Consider the following 24,702-nt stretch of genomic DNA (forward strand, 5'->3'; position numbering starts at 1 on the left):
CCACACCGTAGAGCACCTTGACCTCTGCAGGGTGGCATGGCGCGAGGGGGCGCTTTGGGAAGCAGTTGGTGGATTATTCGGTCTGGCCCTGCCTCTACCCCTGGCCACCGCACTGGCTCGGCCTGTGCCCACACCCGGATTAGGGCCTCCGCGTCCTCGCCCGCGTCCACGTCCTCTAGGCCTACCCCTACCCCTCAGCATGGTGTATTAGCAGTAGTGCAGAAACAGAACGCTGTAATTAAATGTGCCGCTTATTGGCCTGTGGTTGGAGGCTGACTTTGTTTACGGAACCCCAGGAAATAATATGGCGCACGCCGACTGTAACACTTAGCTGCCTGCGTATTTATTTGGAGAAATACTACCCCCAGCAGACACGAACCCAGAACACTGAGCACAGTGACAGGCAGGCCAAATAGATTTTTTTCCAATATTTTTTTCAAAAGGACCACTGCGTATATTCAATCTATAATATGTCTTCTGGCCCTGCCTACACAATTCTGTCCCTGATGTGTGTGTCACGGAACTGCAGTGTTGCACTGTTATTAACTGCAACAGACCGGTGATTTCAGAGCCAGGAAATAATTTTGCGCAAGCCTGCTGTAACACTTAGCTGGCTGCGTATTTATTTGGAGAACTACTACCCCCAGCAGACACGGACCCAGAACACTGAGCACAGTGACAGGCAGGCCAAATAGATTTTTTTTCAATATTTTTTTCAAAAGGACCACTGCGTATATTCTATCTATAATATATGTCTTCTGGCCCTGCCTACACAATTCTGTCCCTGGAGTATTACTGCAGGGCGCAATGCTCTGCACGGCCGATATACCAAAAAAAAAAAAAAGTGCAACACTGCTAAAAGCAGCCTCCACAGTACTGCACACGGTTAGATGTGGCCCTAAGAAGGACCGTTGGGGTTCTTGAAGCCTACAATAAATCCTAACGCTCTCCCTGCCTACACAATTCTATCCCTGGAGTATTACTGCAGGGCGCAATGCTCTGCACGGCCGATATACCAAAAAAAAAAAAAAGTGCAACACTGCTAAAAGCAGCCTCCACAGTACTGCACACGGTTAGATGTGGCCCTAAGAAGGACCGTTGGGGTTCTTGAAGCCTACAATAACTCCTAACGCTCTCCCTGCCTCCACACTTCTGTCCCTGGACTATTACTGCAGGGCGCAATGCTCTGCACGGCCGATATACCAAAAAAAAAAAATGTGCAACACTGCTAAAAGCAGCCTCCACACTACTGCACACGGTTAGATGTGGCCCTAAGAAGGACCGTTGGGGTTCTTGAAGCCTACACTAACTCCTAACACTCTCCCTACAGCAGCTCCAACACGATACCACTTTCCCTCAGCTATCTCACAACGCATCTGAGGCGAGCCGCGGGAGGGGCCGATTTTTATACTCGGGTGACACCTGATCTCCCCAGCCACTCACTGCAGGGGGGTGGTATAGGGCTTGAACGTCACAGGGGGAAGTTGTAATGCCTTCCCTGTCTTTCAATTGGCCAGAAAAGCGCGCTAACGTCTCAGAGATGAAAGTGAAAGTAACCCGAACATCGCGTGGTGCTCGTTACGAGTAACGAGCATCCCGAACACGCTAATACTCGAACGAGTATCAAGCTCGGACGAGTACGTTCGCTCATCTCTAATGTTGAACCATCATCTGCCCCTTATTACATGCATCACACCTCTCAATTACTCGGGACTGGAAAAGCAATAAGATTTCCTCTATGGAAGATATAACTTCTATAGTTTCACATATATAAAAAAATGGTGACAATCCTAAAGGAAAAACTAAATTCTTCCATATCCAAGTGGAATTTATGGCTAAGATCTTTTCCTTCACCTATCTAGCCTATGACTTCCTCCTCTACTTCAAATATCTCCTTATCTTGATCGCCTCGCATGCCTTAAATATCTTTAAATACGTCATCCTTCTGAGACCCCCAAGCCTTGATATAATTATCTCATGTGTAGTACACACAAGTTATTGGTTCTAGTTACCATTTATATACACATGACATACCTGGTTGTCCTTCAACAACTACTTCTTCATCTTTGTCAAATTTCAATATATACATTAACTCAACCAGATTGAACAATGTATCTTGTGCTCGACAACTGTAGACTACCCCACTGAACCCGCACTCTCATAACGTCATTTATTCTTTACTAGCTGATATACCCGGCTTCGCCCGAGTTAATTTGGTACTGGTGTTTATCTGGTGTTCACACGGAAAATCTTATGAAGTCGTGGTTACTTTAGAGATACCGGGAAAAAATATGTTCAGCATTTTGCATAGTTCTCTGCGTTACCCAGGAAACACCACGGTGAGGTAACCATGGATCATTTCCTTTATATAAAATGACACCGGGAAGTAAGAGAATTAGATTCCATACGTAAAATTTGGATGCTAATCCTTTTGCGCTAGAATTGAATAATCGAGTTGGGACCCATTAATTTTTCCTATTTATGACATAATCAATGCTTGTGCCAAATTTCATGTTTCTACAACACCAAGAAGTGAGAGAATTAGATTCCGTACGTAAAATTTGGACGCTAATTCTTTTGCGCTAGAATTGAATAATGGAGTTGGGACCTATTTACTTTTCCTATTTTGGACATAATCTATGCTTGTGCCAAATTTCATGTTTCTACGACATCGGGATGTTGGAGAATTGGGAGTCAGTGCGTCAGTCAGTGCTTTTGTCTATATATATATATATATATATATACTTCTTTTTTTCTGTTCTTTTATTTTCCTGATACATTTTTTATTGATTTTAAAATAAAGATATCCAACTAGGACAAGGATAAACCCACTCGTCCTGCACCTAACCTTCACTGGGGGAAGATGAGAATCTTCCCCACTGACCTTGTGATAGGGGCATGCATGTGAAATCCAATGTCTATCAGGAAAGAATAATAGGTCTTTGTGTATTAATTACACAGACAATGACTGATTCATCTTCAGGGTGCAGTTATTTCCTACTAGACCTTAGCCAAGATACACAAGCGATAACCTGATGTAAGACGTAGTCACGAGAGACGTCAATATCTCAAGTGTTGTCTGGCTGGATCTGTTTAGTGTCATCCACATCTACACATTATGTTTTGTTTTGGAGGGATCGAAGAACACAGAATTATGAATTGTTTATTACATTTATAAGTGCGATAAGTGAATCAGACAGAAGAATAAGCTGCTTTATTAAGTGATGAATCCCCAAGGTGTTACATTGGTAATGAAGCCTAACATCGTCAAGAATAAAGACTCGTCGGTCTGGCCATCTGTTATGAAGATGGGTTCTTGGCGGTATTATGATTTGCTGCTATCACCAGATGTTGGTGCAATCTTCATCTCAGTCCTTTTTAATGAATAGTAGGCTCCTTTCCATGTGACCCACACAAGGCCAGTGGCGTACTCCGTGGTGATTCCATGCTGATATTTCCCATTTAAATTGGCGCTGTGACATTTGGTGTACCAGAAAGCTCCATGATAGATCACTGCACAGTTATCGACATATATATCTCTATCGTGGTCGTGGGTTGAAAATTTAAACTGGTTATGCCCCTGTAGAGAATTTCCTGTGAATGGAAACGCAAAATCATCAATAGAGATGATCCAAGTAGATAGCTCAGATGACACAACGGTAAATCCCCTTCCTGATTATTCTCTTAACCACTTATCAAACGTGAACATCCAACATGTCAAGTGGATACATCTACAGATCTCTCCCATAGAACACAGCCTCTTCATTTCACCACAAAGAACCTCAGGAATACAATCATTGGAATAAACTCCCTCTTCTCTAATCGTTCAGTTCCTTGGTGACATCTTGACACTTTTTGACTCTTGACTATTTTTTAATCTCAGTCGTGTTCCACAATAAAACTTTCATTTCAGAATTATTTTGGTGTTGGATGAGAAGGGTATTTTTTCTCCTTTGGGGGGAGCACCTAGTGAAGAGACTTATAAGGCCATCTGTGCCCCTCTGGGAAATTTATGTAAATGGGAAGATGGAACAATACCTCGGTAGCGCCAACTATTGGATGGCAGCATTCCTGCAAGTCAATGTCAGACCGCTTAGCAAGTCTTGCAACAATGACTGCGAATATGAGCCATAGCCAGTCTTCTCCATAAGGAAAGGATTAGCCATCCACATACTGCTGTTTGGGGTATTTGCTCCTCATCAGTGTGCATTAGGTTTGCTAGCTTGGCTGGGGGCTCTCTCTATGAAGAAACCATATCCTTCCAGACCTATACATCAAAGGCCTCTCACCTAGCAAAGCCAGCAAACCTACTGCACACTAATAAGGGGCAAATATCCCCAAACAGCCGTATGTGTATGGTTTGTCCTTTCTTTCCGGAGAGGATTCCGGCTTTGGCTTATATTCCCAGTCATTATTACAAGACTTGTCAAAAAGTCTGACATTGTCTTATAGGAATGCTGCCTTCCGATAGGTGGTGTTGCTCATCCTGCTCTCCCAAACTAACATCCACCCCCACATCTGCCCCAGTGAGTGCTCAGTGAGCAGCAAACTACTTTCCATATTGCCAATGGATCTCAGTGTTGCAAGCTGCTCATTTAGATCCAGGATCTGGGCTTCCAAATGTGCAATGTGCTATAAAGTTTTATTCTTATCCACTGGAGTGGCGGTTCTGAGTTTACCCTTCTTCCTTGCAGTATTGGTCTGGAAGTGGACGGCCAAACGGAGGAGCAGGCGGAAGCCACTTTCCATACCAGCTTATCAAGACAAGGAAAATGAGACATTGGATGGACCGCGTGAAAATCAAATGTATCTCAATGTAAATTATGAAAATGCTAATTGGTTAGTCTTCTTTATGGCCATTGACACCTGAATCAGAGTGCCAATTTTTGGGGGCTCCCAAAAATAATATTATTATGACACATTTAGAGTTATTTAGGACTTCAGCACCTTCACCTGTGAACAAGATCATCCATAAAGACAACAGACACGTAAAAAATAAAAATGTATGGGATAATATAATGTCAACCACTTCCTTCTTCACCTACCGGTACGTTTCTTTGGATCTCCCTCCTTGAATCCATCAATAAACAGTTCATATCCATCCTCATCAGGGTTGACAGCCAGAGGTGAGAGGGAGAAGGAGTCATAAGTCACATGTCGAGTCTCGTTATCAAAGTCCTCCATGTCGATGCGCAGGCTATACGTCTTCCTCTGGGTTAGGAGGAAAATGTTCTGTAAACCTGAGGAGATGAATGTACAGTGATGTGTAACCCCAAATGTGCGGCTGATGTAAAAATCTAAAGCCCAAGAGTGAGAAACAAGCAGTTACCCAGCCAATATTCTCCAGACGCTCGTCCAAATCCCAGTTTATAGTCCTCCCAACCCCGGTAGAAGTCCACACTGCCATCGAACCTCTTCTGAAAGACCTGCAAGAAGAGGTAGAGTCTGGAGGTAACCCTTCACAGTTATACATTGCACAATCTAGGATGATGGATGGATGGATGCATGATGGAGACTGCTAGGATCCATTTATGAAGGCTTCTGGACCCAACTGCACTGATGGAAGGTATCAATATTTCCTACAGCAGGTCCAATTGGATTATGCTTCTTGAGTACATTTGTTTCCCAGTGAGAATGTTTGAGATGCTGGTAACATTTTTCGATAGGAGATCAGCAGATGGTTCATTTACAGGGCGACAATGACTAGTTGGGAGTAATTTGGAGTAGATCATTGGCTGATGAAGTCTTAAAGGGACTCTCTATGGATTCCCATACAGTGGCTATGGAGAAGGGATGTACATTACTGTGGAAAAGTTTTGGACAGGTGTGGAAAAAATACTGCAAAGAAAAAATACCTTAAAAAATAGAAGTGTTAATAGTTTATCTTTGTCAATTGCCAATATGGTAAGGAACTAGAAGAGAAATGTAAATCACATCAATATTTTGTATGACTGTCCTTCGCCTTCACAGCAGCATCAATTCTTCGAAGTACAATTACACAAAGTCAGGAATTTTGTAGGATTACAATCAGGTTTATGATTAATCAATCATAACAAACAGGTGATAATGATCACCATTTTTATATGTAGGTTGAAATACAGCCATTAACTGAAACAGAAACAGCTGTGTAGGAGGCTTAAAACTGGTGAGAAACAACTAAACTCTGCAACAAAGGTGAGGTTGTGGAAGACAGTTTCTTGTCACAGGTCATACACCATGGGAAGACTGAGCACAACAACAAGACACAAGGCAGTTATAATGCATTAGTAAGGTTTTCCCAGGCAAATATTTTAAAACAGACTGGGGTTTCAAGATCTGCTGTTCAAGCTCTTTTGAAGAAGCACAATAAGTGAGCAACTTTAAGGACTGTAGACACAGTGGACGGCCAAGGAGACTTAGTGCAGCAGATAAACACACATCATGTTTAGTACCCTTCAAAATCAGAAGAAATTCAGCCATGCCATCAGCTCAGAACTGGTAGAAACCAGTGGGACCCAGGTACACCTATCTACTGTTCAGAGGAGTCTGGCCAGAACTGATCTTGATAGAAAATCCAAAAAGCCAAAAGAAACAAGGCCAAGTGACTGTAGGAACTGGGATGTATTAATGGCAGCAGGTACTCTTTACTGATCAGTCAAAATTTGAAATATTTCTCTGAACCAGAAGGCAGTTAGTTCACCGAAGGGCTGAAGAGCGGTACAATAATGAGTGTCTGCAGGCAACAGTAAAGAATGGAAGAGAGCCAAATAATAATGAGTGTCTGCAGGCAACAGTAAAGAATGGAAGAGAGCCAAATAATAATGAGTGTCTGCAGGCAACAGTAAAGAATGGAAGAGAGCCAAATAATATAGATGAGCGAGTATACTCGCTAAAGGCAATTGCTCGAGCGAGCATTGCCTTTAGCGAGTATCTCCCCCGCTTGAGACTGCAGGTTCAGGTGCCGGCAGCGGGCACGGCGCTGCAGGGGAGAGCGGGGCGGAATGGAGGGGAGATCTCTCTCTCCCTCTCTCCCCCCTGCTGACAGCCGCTACTCACGCCCCGGCACCCGAACCTGCAGTCTCGAGCAGGGAAGATACTCGCTAAAGGCAATGCTCGCTCGAGCAATTGCCTTTAGCGAGTATACTCGCTCATCTCTACCAAATAATAATGAGTGTCTGCAGGCAACAATGATTCACTATGGAAGTTCCTTGCAAGTTTGGGTCTGCATTTCAGCACATGGAGTTGGGGATTTTTTAAGGATTTATGATGTCCTTAATGCTGAGGACACCATGAATATTTACCTATCATTCAATAGTAAAGCAGATACTTACCCACCATTCAGTACCATCAGGGAAGCGTCTGATTGACTCCAAATATATTCTGCAGAAGGACAACAACCTCAAATATGTAGCCAATGGCAATCAGAACTATCTTCAGTGTAAAGAACAGGGAGTCCTGGAAGTGCTGATTTGGCACCGCAGAGGTCTGATCTTATCATCATCCACTCTGTCTTGAGACAGAAGGATTGGAGCGAGCCGACATCCACAGAAGATCTGTGTGTAGTTCTTCAAGAAGTCTGGAACAACCCACTTGCCAAGTTCCTTCATAAACTGTGTGCAAGTATATCTAGAAGAACTGATGCTGTTGTGAAGGTAAACGGCGGTCACACCAAATATTGATGCGATTCGGATTTCTCTTTTATTCAGTCACTTTGCATTTTGTTAATTGACAAAAATAAACTATTAACATTTCCATTTTTTCAAATATTCTTAATTTGCAGTACTTTTTGCCCAGTATTGTATGCACCAAGATTTGGCCCCTTTATAGGATCATTTAGATCTTGGTGTAGATTTGGAATTGCTGATCTATGGCTGCTTAGACAGAAGCATATGTTTAGATATTAACAAGACTGACTCTATATGACAGTATGGGGACCGGTACTCACCGTCCAGGGTCCACCAGCACTGGTCATGTCACAATACACAGAGACGGGTGGAGAACTCGCCCCACCTGGATATATCAGGTACACGCCGTCCGCTGTCAGACCCTGGGCTGACACATCAGAGCAGTCATAGGGGCGGCAGGAATCTATGCAGCCAACAACTAGAAGGAGAGGACACAGCAGGGGGTCAGAGTTACAGGTCCACAGCTGCCACATTGCACTTCTGAAACATTTTAGCTCAAATGCATAGCTGAGACCCCATGGAATTCAGCCACCCCCTCTCTGACTACTTCTCCCCACAAAGTAAGGAAATTGTGGAAAATTGTGAGTTATGGTCGCTGGTTGGCTGCTTAATCATGTGGGCATTTGTGTGTATGAGTTGTGTCTGCTGATGTCATCAGTTTGTCTAGTTCTATACAGTATTTAGGGACTGTAGCGCTGTCTTTAAAAAAAACTATATATTTAATGTTTGCTTATGAAATTTATGAGAATGTTTAATATAATTTTGTGTAATCTCATTAATTTAATCCGATTTGACCTGCCACTACTCAAACCCAGATGACGTGTACGCCAACATGCCCCGAAACAAGCAACTGAGCAAAACCCAGAGTCGGGCATTTGCTGTTGTGTGCTCTACGGATTTTTATACCTTCTAACTATGTTCTCTTGTAAGTTTGATTAAGTCGGACAATATTTGATTCACCCCTTGTGTATTACACTATTCTAGTTCCTTTTCCTTTAGTATGATTAGCTGCATTACTGAAGTCGGCTTTCTTTCTTTGGCATGAAGAGAGGGAAACCAACTGCTTTCAAGTGAACTGAACCAGGGTCAACCTTTGGACAGATGGCACCCTGTAAAAAATTTCCTTTTGCCCCAACTAGTTTCACCACCACCAAAGTGTACTAAAAAAAAAGCTTACATTTATGTGAGGGTACATTAAGGAAATAAGATCTGTACTTACGATATACAGATAAAATTATATATACATTCATTTATATACATATTGTGGTAATGCAGTAGCAAGAGTTGCCTGTAGAGGGCCTCGGAGTACAGATTACTGTGTTTGTTTGGTTAACCTGAACCAGAGAAAGAGTTAACACCTATGGGTGTGGCAGGTACTAACATAAAAGGAGCAGATCCTGCCACACTCAGGGGAACTTGTAGCTCAGTAGAGCAGATAGAAAGCTGGCTACTAGCCAGACAGGCGGTGAAGGAGCCACATCAGGAATTTGGACCCTGAGGTCCAGTGTAAACCAGTTGGGCCTGTCACCTGTCTGACGGAGTAGGACACCCTCCAGATGCCCTGGTGGGGTTAGTGATGGGGCCCTGTGGGTTTTAAACCCTGGACATTACATATGGACTGTATTTGCATGCTGTGCATACATTTTGCTGTGGAATAAATGCTGGCAGGTGCCAGATTTAAAAAGAATGCAAGTCTTCTGAGCCTTTGAGGCATTTGTACACGTGTTGTGCCCATTTCCAGACCAAGAAGTCATGGATCGGCAAGCGAGTGACCCCACTTGCCACAATATATATACTTAGTGTCACAATCAGTTTTGGCAGAGACTGTTTACATTTACATAGTAACATAGTATGTTAGGCTTAAAAAAAAAAAGACACATGCCCATCCAGTTCAACCTATTACCACTCAATGTTGATCCAGAGGAAGGCAAAAAACTCCAACTCGCTCATGTGGAAAACATCATTTCAAGACAACTGGAAACCTTGAGGGGTGAGTGTAAAGAGAATTTATGTGTTTATCAAAGAGAAGACGATCCCAGATCCCGTGCAGAAGTCTGGGCCCAGGAGAAATTCAAATCAATCCAGCTATGTGGTATCAAGTGATTTTCTAATTTATTCTAAGGTGGTCAAAGATTATATACTATAAATGACATCACAGCAAAAGTATATACACCTCCAAGATTAATAATACATGATAGGCTAAAACAAAAAATGATTAACATAAGTTACACCTCCTTAAGTGTATCTATTACATACAATAAGACCGTCATAAATTCAGGAGAAAGGAAGGCCTGGGAAGCGCCTTACAGTCTACCCCGTCTTCCTGTATACATTATCTATAAACATACATGGGTGATTTAGTAGACTGTCTTATCTCCTAATTTTTCTTCCTCAGAAGACATGCAGGCCTATAGAAGAGTTTCGTTTAACCCCTTCACTGCTATATATTCCTAGTCTACAATGCAATATAGAATAATTAACTGATACATTGATCTACAATTTTCTTAACAGTGAGCCCTTTCTCACTAATGAGATTTCAGAACAACCAACTGTTATTTTTTGAATAAACAGAACTTTGATTTATATTGTAGCCCCGTCTTCCCCACATAATCAGATAATCCACTTTTCCTAGTGAGGAGTGTTACATCTGCACTTTTAAAGGGTTCTTTTAAAGGTGGGGTTCAGAACTGAAAATGTTGTTTTAACCCTTTCCAATCCACTGTCTGACCTGTGAAGACATTATGATTTAAGGCTGTACAGCTCTGATGTTGGAAGACGTCCGTCGGGGTTCTCTTACTGTATATTGCCAGCCTCTCTGCTGTCGGAGCCTATCCAACGTGTCACCTCATGCAGTACTGGCTTTAGCCAGCATATAGCGCTGTTGTCTAACGGCAGAAAAAGAGTAAGCCCCCTACGAAAACCAGGATACAAATTGGACTGGAAAGGGTTAATATCCAAGGATATTTGTAAAGAGAGAAAATAGATCTTTTCATCTGAAACAATTCCTCACTTGGCTCGAGTTGTACAATCTACCAGTTAGAATATCTGTGTAGCCACAGGTATATTTGGAGGACTATGAACGCCCTCAGGACCCTAAATAGACAAGCACTGTTTTAATATCCAGAATGGATTTCCAAAAACAGTGTATCATGACATTTCTCCAGTGATCATAATAGAGGCTCCGGTCTAATGTTGATTACACCGCTGGGGAAGGTCACACAAGGTCACTTTATAAAACTCAAATCTAAAGAAATGTACTGGATACTTCAGCTTAACAGACTCGTGCCGAATGGTTTAAATGACGTATTAGAGAAAATGTAACAGTGATCTTTACATATAGTTTATATTTTCATTGTTTAGTCATTGTTTCACTCACTTTCTGTTTGTACAAATCCCCATTTTCGAGTCCACTTTTTAGTCCAATTTCTAATTGTTATTGTAACTTATAGTATCTTAAGGGCTCATCCACACGGGCGACATAAATTTGACATGACAAAATCGCAGCAATATCGCTTCGGTGATCAGCGGCAATAAAGTGACTTTGTGGCACCACATGCGAGAATTTTCAGAGGGAGGGGACTTGAAATATAAGCCTTATGCCCAAAATAATCCATAGCTGCAGAAAAAAAAAAAAAAAAGAATACATTACCTCTCCTCTCTGCGTTTTCCCATTAAGCCCCCTGGCAGTTGCTTAAAATCTCCTGCAGAGCTTCCTGGCCGGGTCTTCGGAAATCAATGCCTCCAGGAAGCTCTACCTCTGACTGGTTCATGAGAGCCATGGCTCAGCCAATCAGTACCAGCATTCGAGGAACAAATCACAGCCATTCATTGAATCATTGAATGACTGTGATTGGTTCATCGAACGCTGGCTCTGATTGGCTGAGCCATGGTGCTCGTGAACCAATCACAGCCAGCCATTCCTGGAGGCAGTGATTTTGATCCTCCAATCCAGGAAAGGCTGGCAGAAGACTGAAGATGAGTGCCAGACTTGAAGAGACAGCGCCTCATAGGTGATGTATTATTATTTTTTTGTTTTTTACTGCAGTTCGAGCTTAGATTAGGGCTTTGACCGTAGGATTTCCTACTGTAAAAGTTGTATTGCACCGCATGAAAACACGGATGCGATGCAACACATAGGAAGGCTTTATAGGGAAACATGGGCTAGAAAAAAAATGGCAAATTATGTCTGTATAGAGCATGATGTTATTTTGTAGTCTCACACTCCTCTCGGTCCTTTTATCATTTTTCCCATATACGAATATTTTATTTTTTTACATAATTTTTTATATATGATTACCTAGAAACACAGATATTTTATGGTCTTATACAATCTCCTTGATTACTCCTGGTCGGTCCACATTTCCATTGATGATTTTACAAAATCAGTTATCTTGAGTATGATCACCAATCCTTTGTTATATTTTACCAAATGTTTTTGGTTTGACCACGTGGGTCCCAATAAATTAATCCCCTAAGATTTTGTTTCTGTATGTTTTACATTTTATAGTAATTTTGCTTTATATTATTTGGGTTTATTATGTTTTTTTTTTGTTAATAAAAGAAGGTTATAAATAAAAAAGGGTATATACAAGAAATATTATTTACTTCAAGATACATTGATTAATATTTTTTACAACCCATCGTGATCCCAGATTTATAACCACATGTTTATTAATTTTAAGATGAATTGTAATATACTAGCCTGTAACATTCTACTTTCAGCACGTGGCATAACTCTGAAACGCACACCGGGGGATGTGCAATACTAATGGTGGAGTAGTATTTCTGATAGTTGGAACGCAGGCTCACATTTGGGGCTTTCTCGCTGGAGCAACATGATCGTTCGTACACATCCACACTAACGAACATAATTATGATCACCCTGCCCCACATTACCACCAAATAGATGATATGATACTATATAGTCCCGGCCAGATGCTTCACATGTAATGAACTTGTGCTTGAGAAAGGAGAACTATAGCTCCGAAATGCGTTGCATCGTCCTTGTACCTTTTTTGTTTTGTTTATTATATAAAAATAATTTACAAGTTGACTGGAAGCGGCATCCTACCTTAGTGGGGCAACGGCCAACATAAAGAAGAGTAGATGGATTCAGACATGCAAATATACATATATATATATATATATATATATTTATTTATTTTTTAAATTTATTTATTTTATTTAATTTTTTTTTTTTTTGACTCACTGACTCATTGACTGACTGGCCACTAATCTCTAACTTCCCGATGCCGTACAAGCATGAAATTTTGCACAACCATTCTTTAGGTCCTATATAGGAAAAGTAAAGGGGTCACAACTCGATTATTCAATGCTAAGTACAAAAGTATTGGCACCCTTGTGTAATGTACCAAATCTAATTCTCTAACTTCCCGATGTCATACAAACATGTTTGTCATGTTTAGTGCTAATTTGTGATGTGATGGCTTTTGATGAGATTTGTAACTCATAGAGTTCATAAAATACACCAACAATACAGTTTAAAAGAGTTAAATGATAAATTCAGTTCTGCTACATCAGTATATTGGCTGTACTCCAAAATTTAATGCTAATTGCAAAAGTATTAGGACTAGAGATGAGCAAGTATACTTGCTAAAGCACTACTCGCTCGAGTAATGTGCTTTAGCCGAATATCTCCCTGCTCGTCCCTGAAGATTCGGGGGCCACCGCGGGGTGGGGAGCTGCGGGTGAGAGCAGGGGGGAACGGAGGAGAGATCTCTCTCTCCCTCTCTCCCGCCCGCTCTCCCCTGCTCCCCGCCGCGACTCACCTGTCAGCTGCGGTGGCTCCCGAATCTTCAGGGACGAGCAGGGAGATACTCGGCTAAAGCACATTACTTGAGCGAGTAGTGCTTTAGCGAGTATACTCGTTCATCCCTAATTAGGACCCCTGGTTAATGTACCAAATCTAATTCTCTAAATTCCTGGTGTCGTACAAACATGACATTAGGCAGGAGCATTCTTTAGGTTCTAAATAGGAAAAGTAAAGGGATCACAACTTGATTATTCAGTGCTAATTGCAGAAGCATTGGCACCCCTGTGTAATGTAGCAAATCTAATTCTCTAACTTCCCGATGTCATAAAAGTGTGAAATTTGGCCCGAGCATTATTTATACTCTAAATACGAAAATTAAAGGGGTCACAACTCGATTATTCAAAGCTAATTGCAATGTAATGTAACTTCCCGATGTCTTACAAACATGAAATTTGGCAGGAGCATTCTTTAGGTCCAAAATAGGAAAAGTAAAGGGGTCACAACTCAATTATTCAATACTATTTGCAAAAGTAAGTGCACCCCTATGTAATATAACTTCTTGATACCGTACAAGCGTGAAATTTGGCGTGAGCATTCTTTAGGTCCTAAATAAGAAGAGTGGAAGGGGTGGCACATTCTGCAGAGGGACATCTGTACATGCAACCTGAGGAGAATCTAACGCTCCTCTATGTTTATACATATTTTATTCCTCGATCCTATAAAGTAACCTTGACTTCACAAAATTTTCCATGCAAACAAAACGTAAACACCTGTATCAAATTAACTTGGGCGAAGTTGGGTATATCAGCTAGTGTTACTATACAGGCAAGCAACAGCTGCAGCGAGTGATGCTGTCACTGACTGGCATCCTCGTTAGACACTGACAGCAGGGCATCAAGAGAAAAGGGGTGCAGGCGCTGCGTATGTACACTATCTGCTGATGTTCATCTAAATCTATTCGCTGTGTGATGCTGTCACTGTCTGTTCCAGTACACGATTGGGTGGCACCAGCGCCACCTTTCATCTCTGGAGGGTCATGCGCCCTGTGTGGTTACACAGATCGCACACCCCAAAGGCCAACCATGGGCTGAACTATACCTACATAAAACTGCATAGGCCAGTGCAGTTGCGTTGCGTTTTCTTTGCAGTGGAGGAAAGAAGTTTGGTCTCGTACGTTATAGAATATCAGACCTGCAGTGAGCGGTGAGGTGCCGGTTTATTAGGAAGTACATAGATAGTGATCAGCGAGAGATTGCCGGGAGGTGATACTCACTGTTATCTTTGTTTCTGTGACTGATATCCAAAGACTGATCACTGCTCCCTGCAAACATGATGATCGTGACGATGGCTGGGAAACTCCACATCTTCAGACTAATGACAGGAGCAATATGTGTTCAGCCTAGATTAAAGGAGACATGATGGAGGTAAGTGTCACTAGAAGCTGGAGGCTGTAGTCCATGCGCCATATAATGAACAGGTTATATAATATAACTAGCTTACCCGTCGCGCGTTGCTGCGAAGACACACAGACGTACATTTGTTTTTATATATATAGATAACAACCAATCACAATGCAGCTATCATGTTACCTCAGCGGTATAATATAAAACAACCAATAACAGTGCAGCTTACATGTTACCCCAGCTTTATAATATATAAGACCCAATCACAGCGCAGCTTTCATGTTACCTCAGCGGTATAATATATTACAACCAATCACAGAGCAGCTTTCATGTTACCTCAGCGTTATAAGAAATAGCAACCAATCACAGTGCAGTGTTTATTTTACCTCAGCAGTATAAGAAATAGCAACCAATCACAGCGCAGCTTTCATGTTAACTCAGCATTCCCAATCCAATATCCAGCAATTGTCTTGTGATACGTTCGGTGGATGCATCATTTTGTAGTTGAACACGCATCCCGTTACTCGTAATTAGAGATGAGCGAACGTGTTCTTCCGAGCTTGATATTCGTGCGAATATTAGGGTGTTCGGGATGTTCGTTATTCGTGACGAACACCATGCGGTGTTCGGGTTACTTTCACTTCCTTCCCTGAGACGTTAGCGCGCTTTTCTGGCCAATTGAAAGACAGGGAAGGCATTACAACTTCCCCCTGTGACGTTCAAGCCCTATACCACCCCCCTGCTGTGAGTGGCTGGGGCGATCAGATGTCACCCGAGTATAAAAGTCGGCCCCTCCCGCGGCTCGCCTCAGATGCCTGGTGAGTTAGATGAGGGACAGTGCTGTTTGTACCGGAGCTGCTGTAGGGAAAGAATTGGTAGTTAGTGTAGGCTTCAAGACCCCCCAAAGGTCCTTATTAGGGCCACTGATAGCTGTGTGTTGGCTGCTGTTAGCAGTGCCATTTTTTTTTTCTCAAAATCGGCTCTGCAGAGCGTTGCACCTGGCATTAGGGACAGAAGTGCTGCATAGGCAGGGAGAGTGTTAGGAGTGAGTGTAGCCTTCGAGAACCTCAACGGTCCTTTCTAGGGCCATATTTATCCGTGTGCAGTACTGTCCAGGCTGCTGTTAGCTGTGCTGCATTTTTTTTTGGCTTCTCAAAATCGCCTCTGCAGAGCATTCCACCCTCCATTGACACTGCAGGGAAAGAATTGTATAGGCAGGGCCACAACACCGTTATTATTCATTGAATATACGCAGTGCTGCCTTTTGCTTGTAAAACAAGTGAAAATAATTCTATTTGTCCAGCCTCTGTCCGTCCTAAGGGCTGTGGACACGTGTGAGCTGCGTGAACAACATTGCTAAATCAGACGCACCCAGCTACGCTTTACTGCTGGCTTCGCCATTTGCTTTCCCTAATTGGGAAAAAAAATACCTGCTCTGCCACAGTTAATAACTCTGCTACCCTCACGTTCTGTGACACATTTGCAGGAAAACAGCACAGTTATTAAACTTCTCATGTTCATAGAATATACGCAGTGCTGCCTTTTGGTGCAAAAAAACGGAAAATAATTCTATTTGTCCAGCCTCTGTCCGTCCTAAGGGCTGTGGACACGTGTGAGCTGCGTGAACAACATTGCTAAATCAGACGCACCCAGCTACGCTTTACTGCTGGCTTCGCCATTTGCTTTCCCTAATTGGGAAAAAAAAATACCTGCTCTGCCACAGTTAATAACTCTGCTACCCTCACGTTCTGTGACACATTAGCAGGAAAACAGCACAGTTATTAAACTTAGATTATTCATTCACTAGAGGCAGTGGGGCCTTTCGTTTTCCAAAAAGGGCAAAAATTATATTTGGCCTGCAGTCTTGCGCCAATTTATTTCCTGCCTGTGAAATCAAATCACTGGTAATACAGCATGCTGAGGGGTAGGGGTAGGCCTAGAGGACGTGGACGCGGCCGAGGACGCGGAGGGCCAAGTCAGGGTGTGGGCACAGGCCGAGCTCCTGATCCCGGTGTGTCGCAGCCGACTGCTGCGCGATTAGGAGAGAGGCACGTTTCTGGCGTCCCCACATTCATCGCCCAATTAATGGGTCCACGCGGGAGACGGTTATTAGAAAATGAGCAGTGTGAGCAGGTCCTGTCCTGGATGGCAGAAAGTGCTTCGAGCAACCTATCGTCAACACGCAGTTCTGCGCCGTCCACTGCTGCAAATCCGAATCCTCTGTCTGCTGCTCCTCCTTCTTCCCAGCCTCCTCACTCCACTACAATGACACCTGCTCAGGAGCGGGAACACTCCCAGGAACTGTTCTCGGGCCCCTGCTCAGATTGGGCAGCAGCGGTTCCTCTCCCACCAGAGGAGTTTATAGTCACTGATGCCCAACCATTCGAAAGTTCCCGGGGTCCGGGGGATGAGGCTGGGGACTTCCGCCAACTGTCTCAACAACTGTCTGTGGGTGAGGAGGACGATGACGATCAGACACAGTTGTCTTGCAGTGAGGTAGTAGTAAGGGCAGTAAGTCCGAGGGAGCAGCGCACAGAGGATTCGGAGGAAGAGCAGCAGGACGATGAGGTGACTGACCCCACCTGGTGTGCAACGCTTACTCAGGAGGACAGGTCTTCAGAGGGGGAGTCAAGGGCATCAGCAGGGCAGGTTGCAAGAGGCAGTGCGGTGGCCAGGGCCAGGGGTAGAGGCAGGGCCAGACCGAATAATCCACCAAGTGTTTCCCAAAGCGCCCCCTCGCGCCATGCCACCCTGCAGAGGCCGAGGTGCTCTAAGGTCTGGCAGTTTTTCACAGAGACGCCTGACGACCGACGAACTGTGGTGTGCAACCTTTGTCGCGCAAAGCTCAGCCGGGGAGCCAACACCAACAGCCTCACCACCACCACCATGCGCAGACATATGATGGCCAAGCACCCCGCAAGGTGGGACGAAGGCCGTTCAGCGCCTCCAGTTTGCACCCCTGCCTCTCCCTCTGTGCCCCAACCTGCCACTGAGATGCAACCCCCCTCTCAGGACACAGGCACGACCGTCTCATGGCCTGCACCCACACCCTCACCTCCGCTGTCCTCGGCCCCATCCACCAATGTCTCGCACCGCACAGTCCAGCCGTCGCTAGCGCAACTGTTGGAGCGCAAGCGCAAGTACGCCGCCACGCACCCGCACGCTCAAACGTTAACCGTCCGCATCGCAAAATTCATCAGCCTTGAGATGCTGCCGTATAGGGTTGTGGAAACGGAGTCCTTCAAAAGTATCATGGAGGCGGCGGCCCCGCGCTACTCAGTTCCCAGTCGCCACTACTTTTCCCGATGTGCCGTCCCAGGCCTGCACGACCACGTCTCCCGGAACATTGTACGCGCCCTCACCAACGCGGTTACTGCCAAGGTCCACTTAACTACGGACACGTGGACAAGCACAGGCGGGCAGGGCCACTACATCTCCCTGACGGCACATTGGGTGAATTTAGTGGAGGCTGGGACAGAGTCAGAGCCTGGGACCGCTCACGTCCTACCCACCCCCAGAATTGCGGGCCCCAGCTCGGTGCTGGTATCTGCGGAGGTGTATGCTTCCTCCACTAAAGCACCCTCCTCCTCCTCCTCCTCCTCCTCCTCTGTCTCGCAATCAAGATGTGTTAGCAGCAGCATGTCGCCAGCAGTCTGTGTCGCGCGGTGTGGCAGCACAGCGGTGGGCAAGCGTCAGCAGGCCGTGCTGAAACTACTCAGCTTAGGCGATAAGAGGCACACGGCCCACGAACTGCTGCAGGGTCTGACACAGCAGACCGACCGCTGGCTTGCGCCGCTGAGCCTCCAACCGGGCATGGTCGTGTGTGACAACGGCTGTAACCTGGTGGCGGCTCTGCAGCTCGGCAGCCTCACGCACGTGCCATGCCTGGCCCACGTCTTTAATTTGGTGGTTCAGCGGTTTCTGAAAAGCTACCCACGCTTGTCAGACCTGCTCGTAAAGGCGCGCCGGCTCTGCGCACATTTCCGCAAGTCCCACACGGACGCTGCCATCCTGCGCACCCTGCAACATCACTTTAAGCTGCCAGTGCACCGACTGCTGTGCGACGTGCCCACACGGTGGAACTCTACGCTCCACATGTTGGCCAGGCTCTATGAACAACGTAGAGCTATAGTCGAATACCAACTCCAACATGGGCGGCGCAGTGGGAGTCAGCCTCCTCAATTCCTTTCAAAAGAGTGGGCCTGGTTGGCAGACATCTGCCATGTCCTTGGTAATTTTGAGGAGTCTACCCAGGTGGTGAGCGGCGATGCTACAATCATTAGCGTCACCATTCCTCTGCTATGCATCTTGAGAAATTCCCTGCAAACCATAAAGGCAGCTGCTTTGTGCTCGGAAACGGGGGCGGGGGAAGACAGTATGCAGCTGGATAGTCAGGGCACCCTCCTGTCTATTTCTCAGCGCGTACAGGAGGAGGAGGAGGAGCATGAGGAGGATGAGGAGGAGGGGGAAGAGACAGCTTGGGCCGCTGCTGACGGTACACCGGCTGATTGCCTGTCATCCTTTCAGCGTGTATGGCCTGAGGAGGAGGAGGAGGAGGAGGAGGAGGAGGAGGAGGATCCTGAAAGTGATCTTCCTAGTGAGGACAGCCATGTGTTGCGTACTGGTACCCTGGCACACATGGCTGACTTCATGTTAGGATGCCTTTCTCGTGACCCTCGCGTTGCACGCATTCTGGCCACGACGGATTACTGGGTGTACACACTGCTCGATCCACGGTATAAGGAGAACCTGCCCACTCTGATTCCCGAAGAGGAAAGGGGTTCGAGAGTGTTGCTATACCACAGGACCCTTGCGGACAAGCTGATGGTAAAATTCCCAGCCGACAGCGCTAGTGGCAGAAGGCGCAGTACCGAGGGCAAGGTAGCAGGGGATGTGCGTAGATCGAGCAGCATGTACATCCCAGGCAGTGCAACAGTCTTTAAGGGCCTGGCCAGCTTTATGGCTCCCCACCAAGACTATGTCACCGCTCCCCAGTCACGGCTGAGTCGGCGGGAGCACTGTAAAAGGATGGTGAGGGAGTACGTAGCGGATCGCACGACCATCCTTGGTGACGCCTCTGCCCCCTACAACTACTGGGTGTCGAAGCTGGACACGTGGCCTGAACTAGCGCTGTATGCCCTTGAGGTGCTTGCTTGTCCTGCGGCTAGCGTCTTGTCGGAAAGGGTGTTTAGTGCGGCTGGGGGAATCATCACAGATAAGCGTAGCCGCTTGTCAACCGACAGTGCCGACAGGCTAACACTCATCAAGATGAACAAAGGCTGGATTTCCCCAGACTTCTGTTCTCCACCAGCGGACAGCAGCGATACGTAAGCAATACGTAGGCTGCACCCGCGGATGGAAGCTACGTTCTCTCTCACCATCCAAAACGGGGACATTTCTGCTTCATCAATCTGTGTCTAATATTCCTCCTCCTCCTCCTGCTCCTCCTCCTGAAACCTCACGTAATCACGCTGAACGGGCAATTTTTCTTAGGGCCACAAGGCTCACTCAAATAATTTTTCTGAACAATTTTTATAAGTTTCAATGCGCTTAAAAGCGTTGGAACTTTAACTTGAACCAATTTTTCGTTACACTGGGCTGCCTCCAGGCCTAGTTACCACTTAAGCCACATTAACCAAAGCGATTAATGGGTTTCACCTGCCCTCTTGGCTGGCCATGGCCAATTTTTACTGAGGTACATTAGTACTGTTGGTACACCAATTTTTTGGGGCCCTCACCTACAGTGTAATCATAGTAATTTCTATGTTCTTCGCCTGCACTCATGGTACAGAAAGGTGTGTGGGGTTGGCCTACACTTTAGCTACATAAATGTAACTTGTGCCTTGGCTATACTAAGGCTACTGAAATGGAACTAAGACTGCGCTCCCACTATACTGTTGCTTCAGAATTGTTACTGGGGCCTGTCTTGAGTGCTACTATTGCTGACATGGAACGAAGACTGCGCTCCCGCTATACTGCTGCTTCAGAATTGTTAATGGGGCCTGTCCTGAGTGCTACTATTGCTTACATGGAACGAAGACTGCGCTCCCGCTATACTGCTGCTTCAGAATTGTTAATGGGGCCTGTCCTGAGTGCTACTATTGCTTACATGGAACGAAGACTGCGCTCCCGCTATACTGCTGCTTCAGAATTGTTAATGGGGCCTGTCCTGAGTGCTACTATTGCTTACATGGAACGAAGACTGCGCTCCCGCTATACTGCTGCTTCAGAATTGTTACTGGGGCCTGTCTTGAGTGCTACTATTGCTGACATGGAACGAAGACTGCGCTCCCGCTATACTGCTGCTTCAGAATTGTTACTGGGGCCTGTCTTGAGTGCTACTATTGCTGACATGGAACGGACACGTGGAGAGGACACGTAGTGCCTCAAAAACATCCCCCTCCTCCTCCAACAGGGAAAACATTGTTGGCAAATGCCTTTGCATTGGTTCGTCTGGTGGCAGTCCAAGAATTTCACCTTTACCGACACAACAAGAGAGCCCCCACACCATCCCCCCGCCACGGCCCACTTAATCCTGGCCGCATTCCGAAAACCAACAAAATACAACCGTGCTACTAGGTCCGCAGTCACCACCACATTACCACCAACGCGGTTACTGTTAAGGTGCATATAACCACGGACACGTGGAGAGGACACGTAGTGCCTCAAAAACATCCCCCTCCTCCTCCAACAGGGAAAACATTGTTGGCAAATGCCTTTGCATTGGTTCGTCTGGTGGCAGTCCAAGAATTTCACCTTTACCGACACAACAAGAGAGCCCCCACACCATCCCCCCACTTAATCCTGGCCGCATTCCGAAAACCAACAAAATACAGCCGTGCTACTAGGTCCGCAGTCACCACCACATTACCACCAACGCGGTTACTGTTAAGGTGCATATTACCAGTCTGACTGGGGCATGCAGACACCTTGACAGAATGAATAGTGTGTGGCACATAGGTTCCCCATTGCTATGCCCACGTGTGCAGCTCCTGATGGCGGTGGCACAGGATTCTATTTCTCATTGCTTCTGTACAGCATTGTGGGCTATCGCCCCGCCCCTATTAAAGAGGGTCGCTGCCTAGCCGTGCCAACCCTCTGCAGTGTGTGCCTGCGGTTCCTCCTCATGGCACACGCACTTCTAAATAGACATGAGTGTGGCGTGGCATGAGGGCAGCTGAAGGCTGCGCAGGGACACTTTGGTGTGCGCTGTGGGGGGGAGGGGGGGCGGTTGGGCAGCATGTAACCCAGGAGAAGTGGCAGTGGAGTGTCATCCAGGCAGTGATTGTGCTTTGTTGTAGCTAGTGTGGTGCTTAGCAAAGGTATGCCATGCTAATGAGGGCTTTTCAGAAGTAAAAGTTGTTGGGAGGGGGGGGGGGCCCACTCTTGCCGCTATTGTGGCTTAATAGTGGGACCTGTGAACTTGAGATGCAGCCCACCATGTAGCCCCTCGCCTGCCCTATCCGTCACTGTGTCATTCCCATCACTTTCCTGAATTGCCCAGATTTTCACACATGAAAACCTTAGCGAGCATCGGCGAAATACAAAAATGTTCTGGTCGCCCATTGACTTCAATGGGGTTCGTTGTTCGAAACGAACCCTCGAGCATCACGGGAAGTTCGTTCCGAATAACAAACACCCGAACATTTTGGTGTTCGCTCATCTCTACTCGTAATGCCTTTTGCTTTCGTGCTTGAGATGGAAATTGAATGATCTTTGTCTGGGGGGCATAACTGTTGACGCTCGCACGCACCCCACCTATCGTAGGATAGTTGTACTATGCCAGTAATCTTCCCAGGAGTGTACTCAACAACTTCCCAAAGTTTTATGGCGATTGGAGGAATGGTGTAGTAATGCATAAAGGACAGACAGACACACAGACATACATTCATTTATATATATATATAGATGGCACCTTATAGTTTATATATTGTGACATCCGGGATTAGGCACTCACCTAGGTACACCATCTTTTCTCATACGGCACACAAAGTAAATCAACTTCCACACTGAAGTTTCTTTCAGTCAGACTCCTGCCAGCTCAATAACACCTGGCAGCAACACAGTGCAGAAAAACAGAAATCTTGGCCATCTGGCCTCTTACTACACATTTAACAGTGGCAGCTCTCTAATATTAAGGCTTAGGGCCCAAAACTGCATACATCATCAAACCATATATCATATACAAGCATAGTGTGCGTCTCATACCCTGCCGTGCCTTGAAGTCAGTATACAGGACTTTTGTGTAGGCAGTTTCTCTGTCCGAACTGGTAATGGGAGCCATTTTTGAGAAGCACAGCTTCTTTTTAACAAGCCCTCTCAGGTGACTCATAATGACGTAGCTCTACAGCTAGGAATGGCCTTTCTCTGCTGCCCATTTTCCTGAACTATGGCCGCCTGGTCACTCATATACGTCACCACAGTGGCTCCTCTACCACAATATATAGAACTAATCTCAGCAAACAGTCCTTTACATTATTTATCCTGTACTGATCCTGAGTTCCATCCTGTATTATACTCCGGAGCTGCACTCTCTATTCTAGTGGTAGTTATTGGACACTAACAACATGGCTGAACCAATAATACTATAACACTGGTGCCACTTACTTTGCCCTACTTTGCCCTGCTCACACATATTGTGCGAATACGCTTGCAGGAAAGATCACAGCATGTTCTATCTTGGCGCGTATTTCATGCCAAGACAGTGCATGGCGATTGTTGGCATGCCGCAAGTACACAATGCCATTGCATATTTGCTGCCTCGCGTGCGACACGCAGTGAATCAAGCCACGAGCTGATACTTCCCAGAATGCAAATCACCAACAGGGGATACTTGTAGGCATCAGAGCTGAAGTCTACATGTTTGGAACGATTGGATACATTACCGACATACTGATGATTAGCGGTGGACCTCAGCTATAGGTTGCAGGACTAGGATTACTATTTCCAGCCTTCCTTGACCGAGACAACTTACCGGAGACTTTTATCAATACGAGGCGTATGCTCCTTCCAGATCTGTAGAATGGGATCACTGCTGACCCCTCTATATACTGTGCGTCGCTATATGTCACATGGGCACAGAACTCACTGACTTACACATATATGTCTTCCTCTTTCCATCCTCTAAGAACTGATGGGACTTCCTGTTTAGGGTTGTTGCCCTCAGTCGTAAGGAATTTGGTTCAGGACACGTCAGAAATGATACGTGTCAGTGTCTCCTGCTAAATTATACCCTGATGTGAAGTGGTCCAGCCGCACTCCATAGTTTCTATATAATGGACTATACACCATCGCTGTGGAGGGTCCAGGTCCGTAGCTGCTGCCAAGCGTTCCCCCCATCCTCTGATTCTGATGTCTTATAAAGTGCTTGACTTTTGAACTTGGGTTGGACCTTCACGTCATCGTAAACAACCCAATCTAGAGTAAACCCTGAACTCTGGAGTAAACGCAAAAACACTTCACTTGGGAGTCAAAGTGGACACAGATTTATTTGAATCACAGAAATAAAACCATCCCAGTAGTCAGGTGAAGGGCTATGTCATCGGGAAGCAAGAATACTGTCAGATCCTCGGCACCCGGCCAGGCAGCAATAATGGGTGGCACGCTCTGGCTTACCATTCTAGCAGAGCCAGTACACTTTAGAGGCTGTGACATTTATAATAGAGGTCATACCTAGGGTTGCCACCCGGCAAGATAACCACAGGTCCAGACGGTAATCTGCCCAGGAGGCTTGTGCCAATATTTATATTTTACCAGCCCTACTAGAGGCCAGTAAAAAATAATTACCTGCATTGAGCAACGCCGACCGGGCAGCAACCAGACCCACCAGCACATTCACTGAACTGAGGTTTTGTCCCAGACG

General features: G+C 45.6%; 1 protein-coding gene across 1 annotated transcript; it reads right to left on the reverse strand.

Moving 5' to 3' along the window:
- Nucleotides 1-3,143: 3,143 nt before the first annotated feature.
- Nucleotides 3,144-23,847, reverse strand: LOC136577693 (microfibril-associated glycoprotein 4-like). Its single transcript, XM_066577610.1, has 6 exons — nt 23,815-23,847; nt 14,711-14,836; nt 7,925-8,082; nt 5,330-5,426; nt 5,046-5,240; nt 3,144-3,594 (listed from the first exon to the last, which is right to left on the reverse strand). Exons 2-6 carry the CDS (start codon nt 14,799-14,801, stop codon nt 3,326-3,328), a joined length of 810 nt encoding a protein of 269 aa, XP_066433707.1. The 5' UTR covers nt 14,802-14,836; nt 23,815-23,847; the 3' UTR covers nt 3,144-3,325.
- Nucleotides 23,848-24,702: the final 855 nt, after the last annotated feature.

The sequence above is a fragment of the Eleutherodactylus coqui genome, chromosome 8 (assembly GCF_035609145.1).
Source record: "Eleutherodactylus coqui strain aEleCoq1 chromosome 8, aEleCoq1.hap1, whole genome shotgun sequence".
NCBI classification, from domain to species: domain Eukaryota; kingdom Metazoa; phylum Chordata; class Amphibia; order Anura; family Eleutherodactylidae; genus Eleutherodactylus; species Eleutherodactylus coqui.

Bases quoted from the DNA above. Each gene is read 5' to 3' on its own strand.
- LOC136577693 (XM_066577610.1), bottom strand. From the start codon at position 14,801: ATGTGGAGTTTCCCAGCCATCGTCACGATCATCATGTTTGCAGGGAGC. The intron at 8,083-14,710 runs GTGAGTATCACC...CTCTCCTTCTAG, and splicing joins TCACAGAAACAAAGATAACA to TTGTTGGCTGCATAGATTCC. The intron at 3,595-5,045 runs GTAGGTGAAGAA...TTCCATTCACAG, and splicing joins AGATCCAAAGAAACGTACCG to GAAATTCTCTACAGGGGCAT.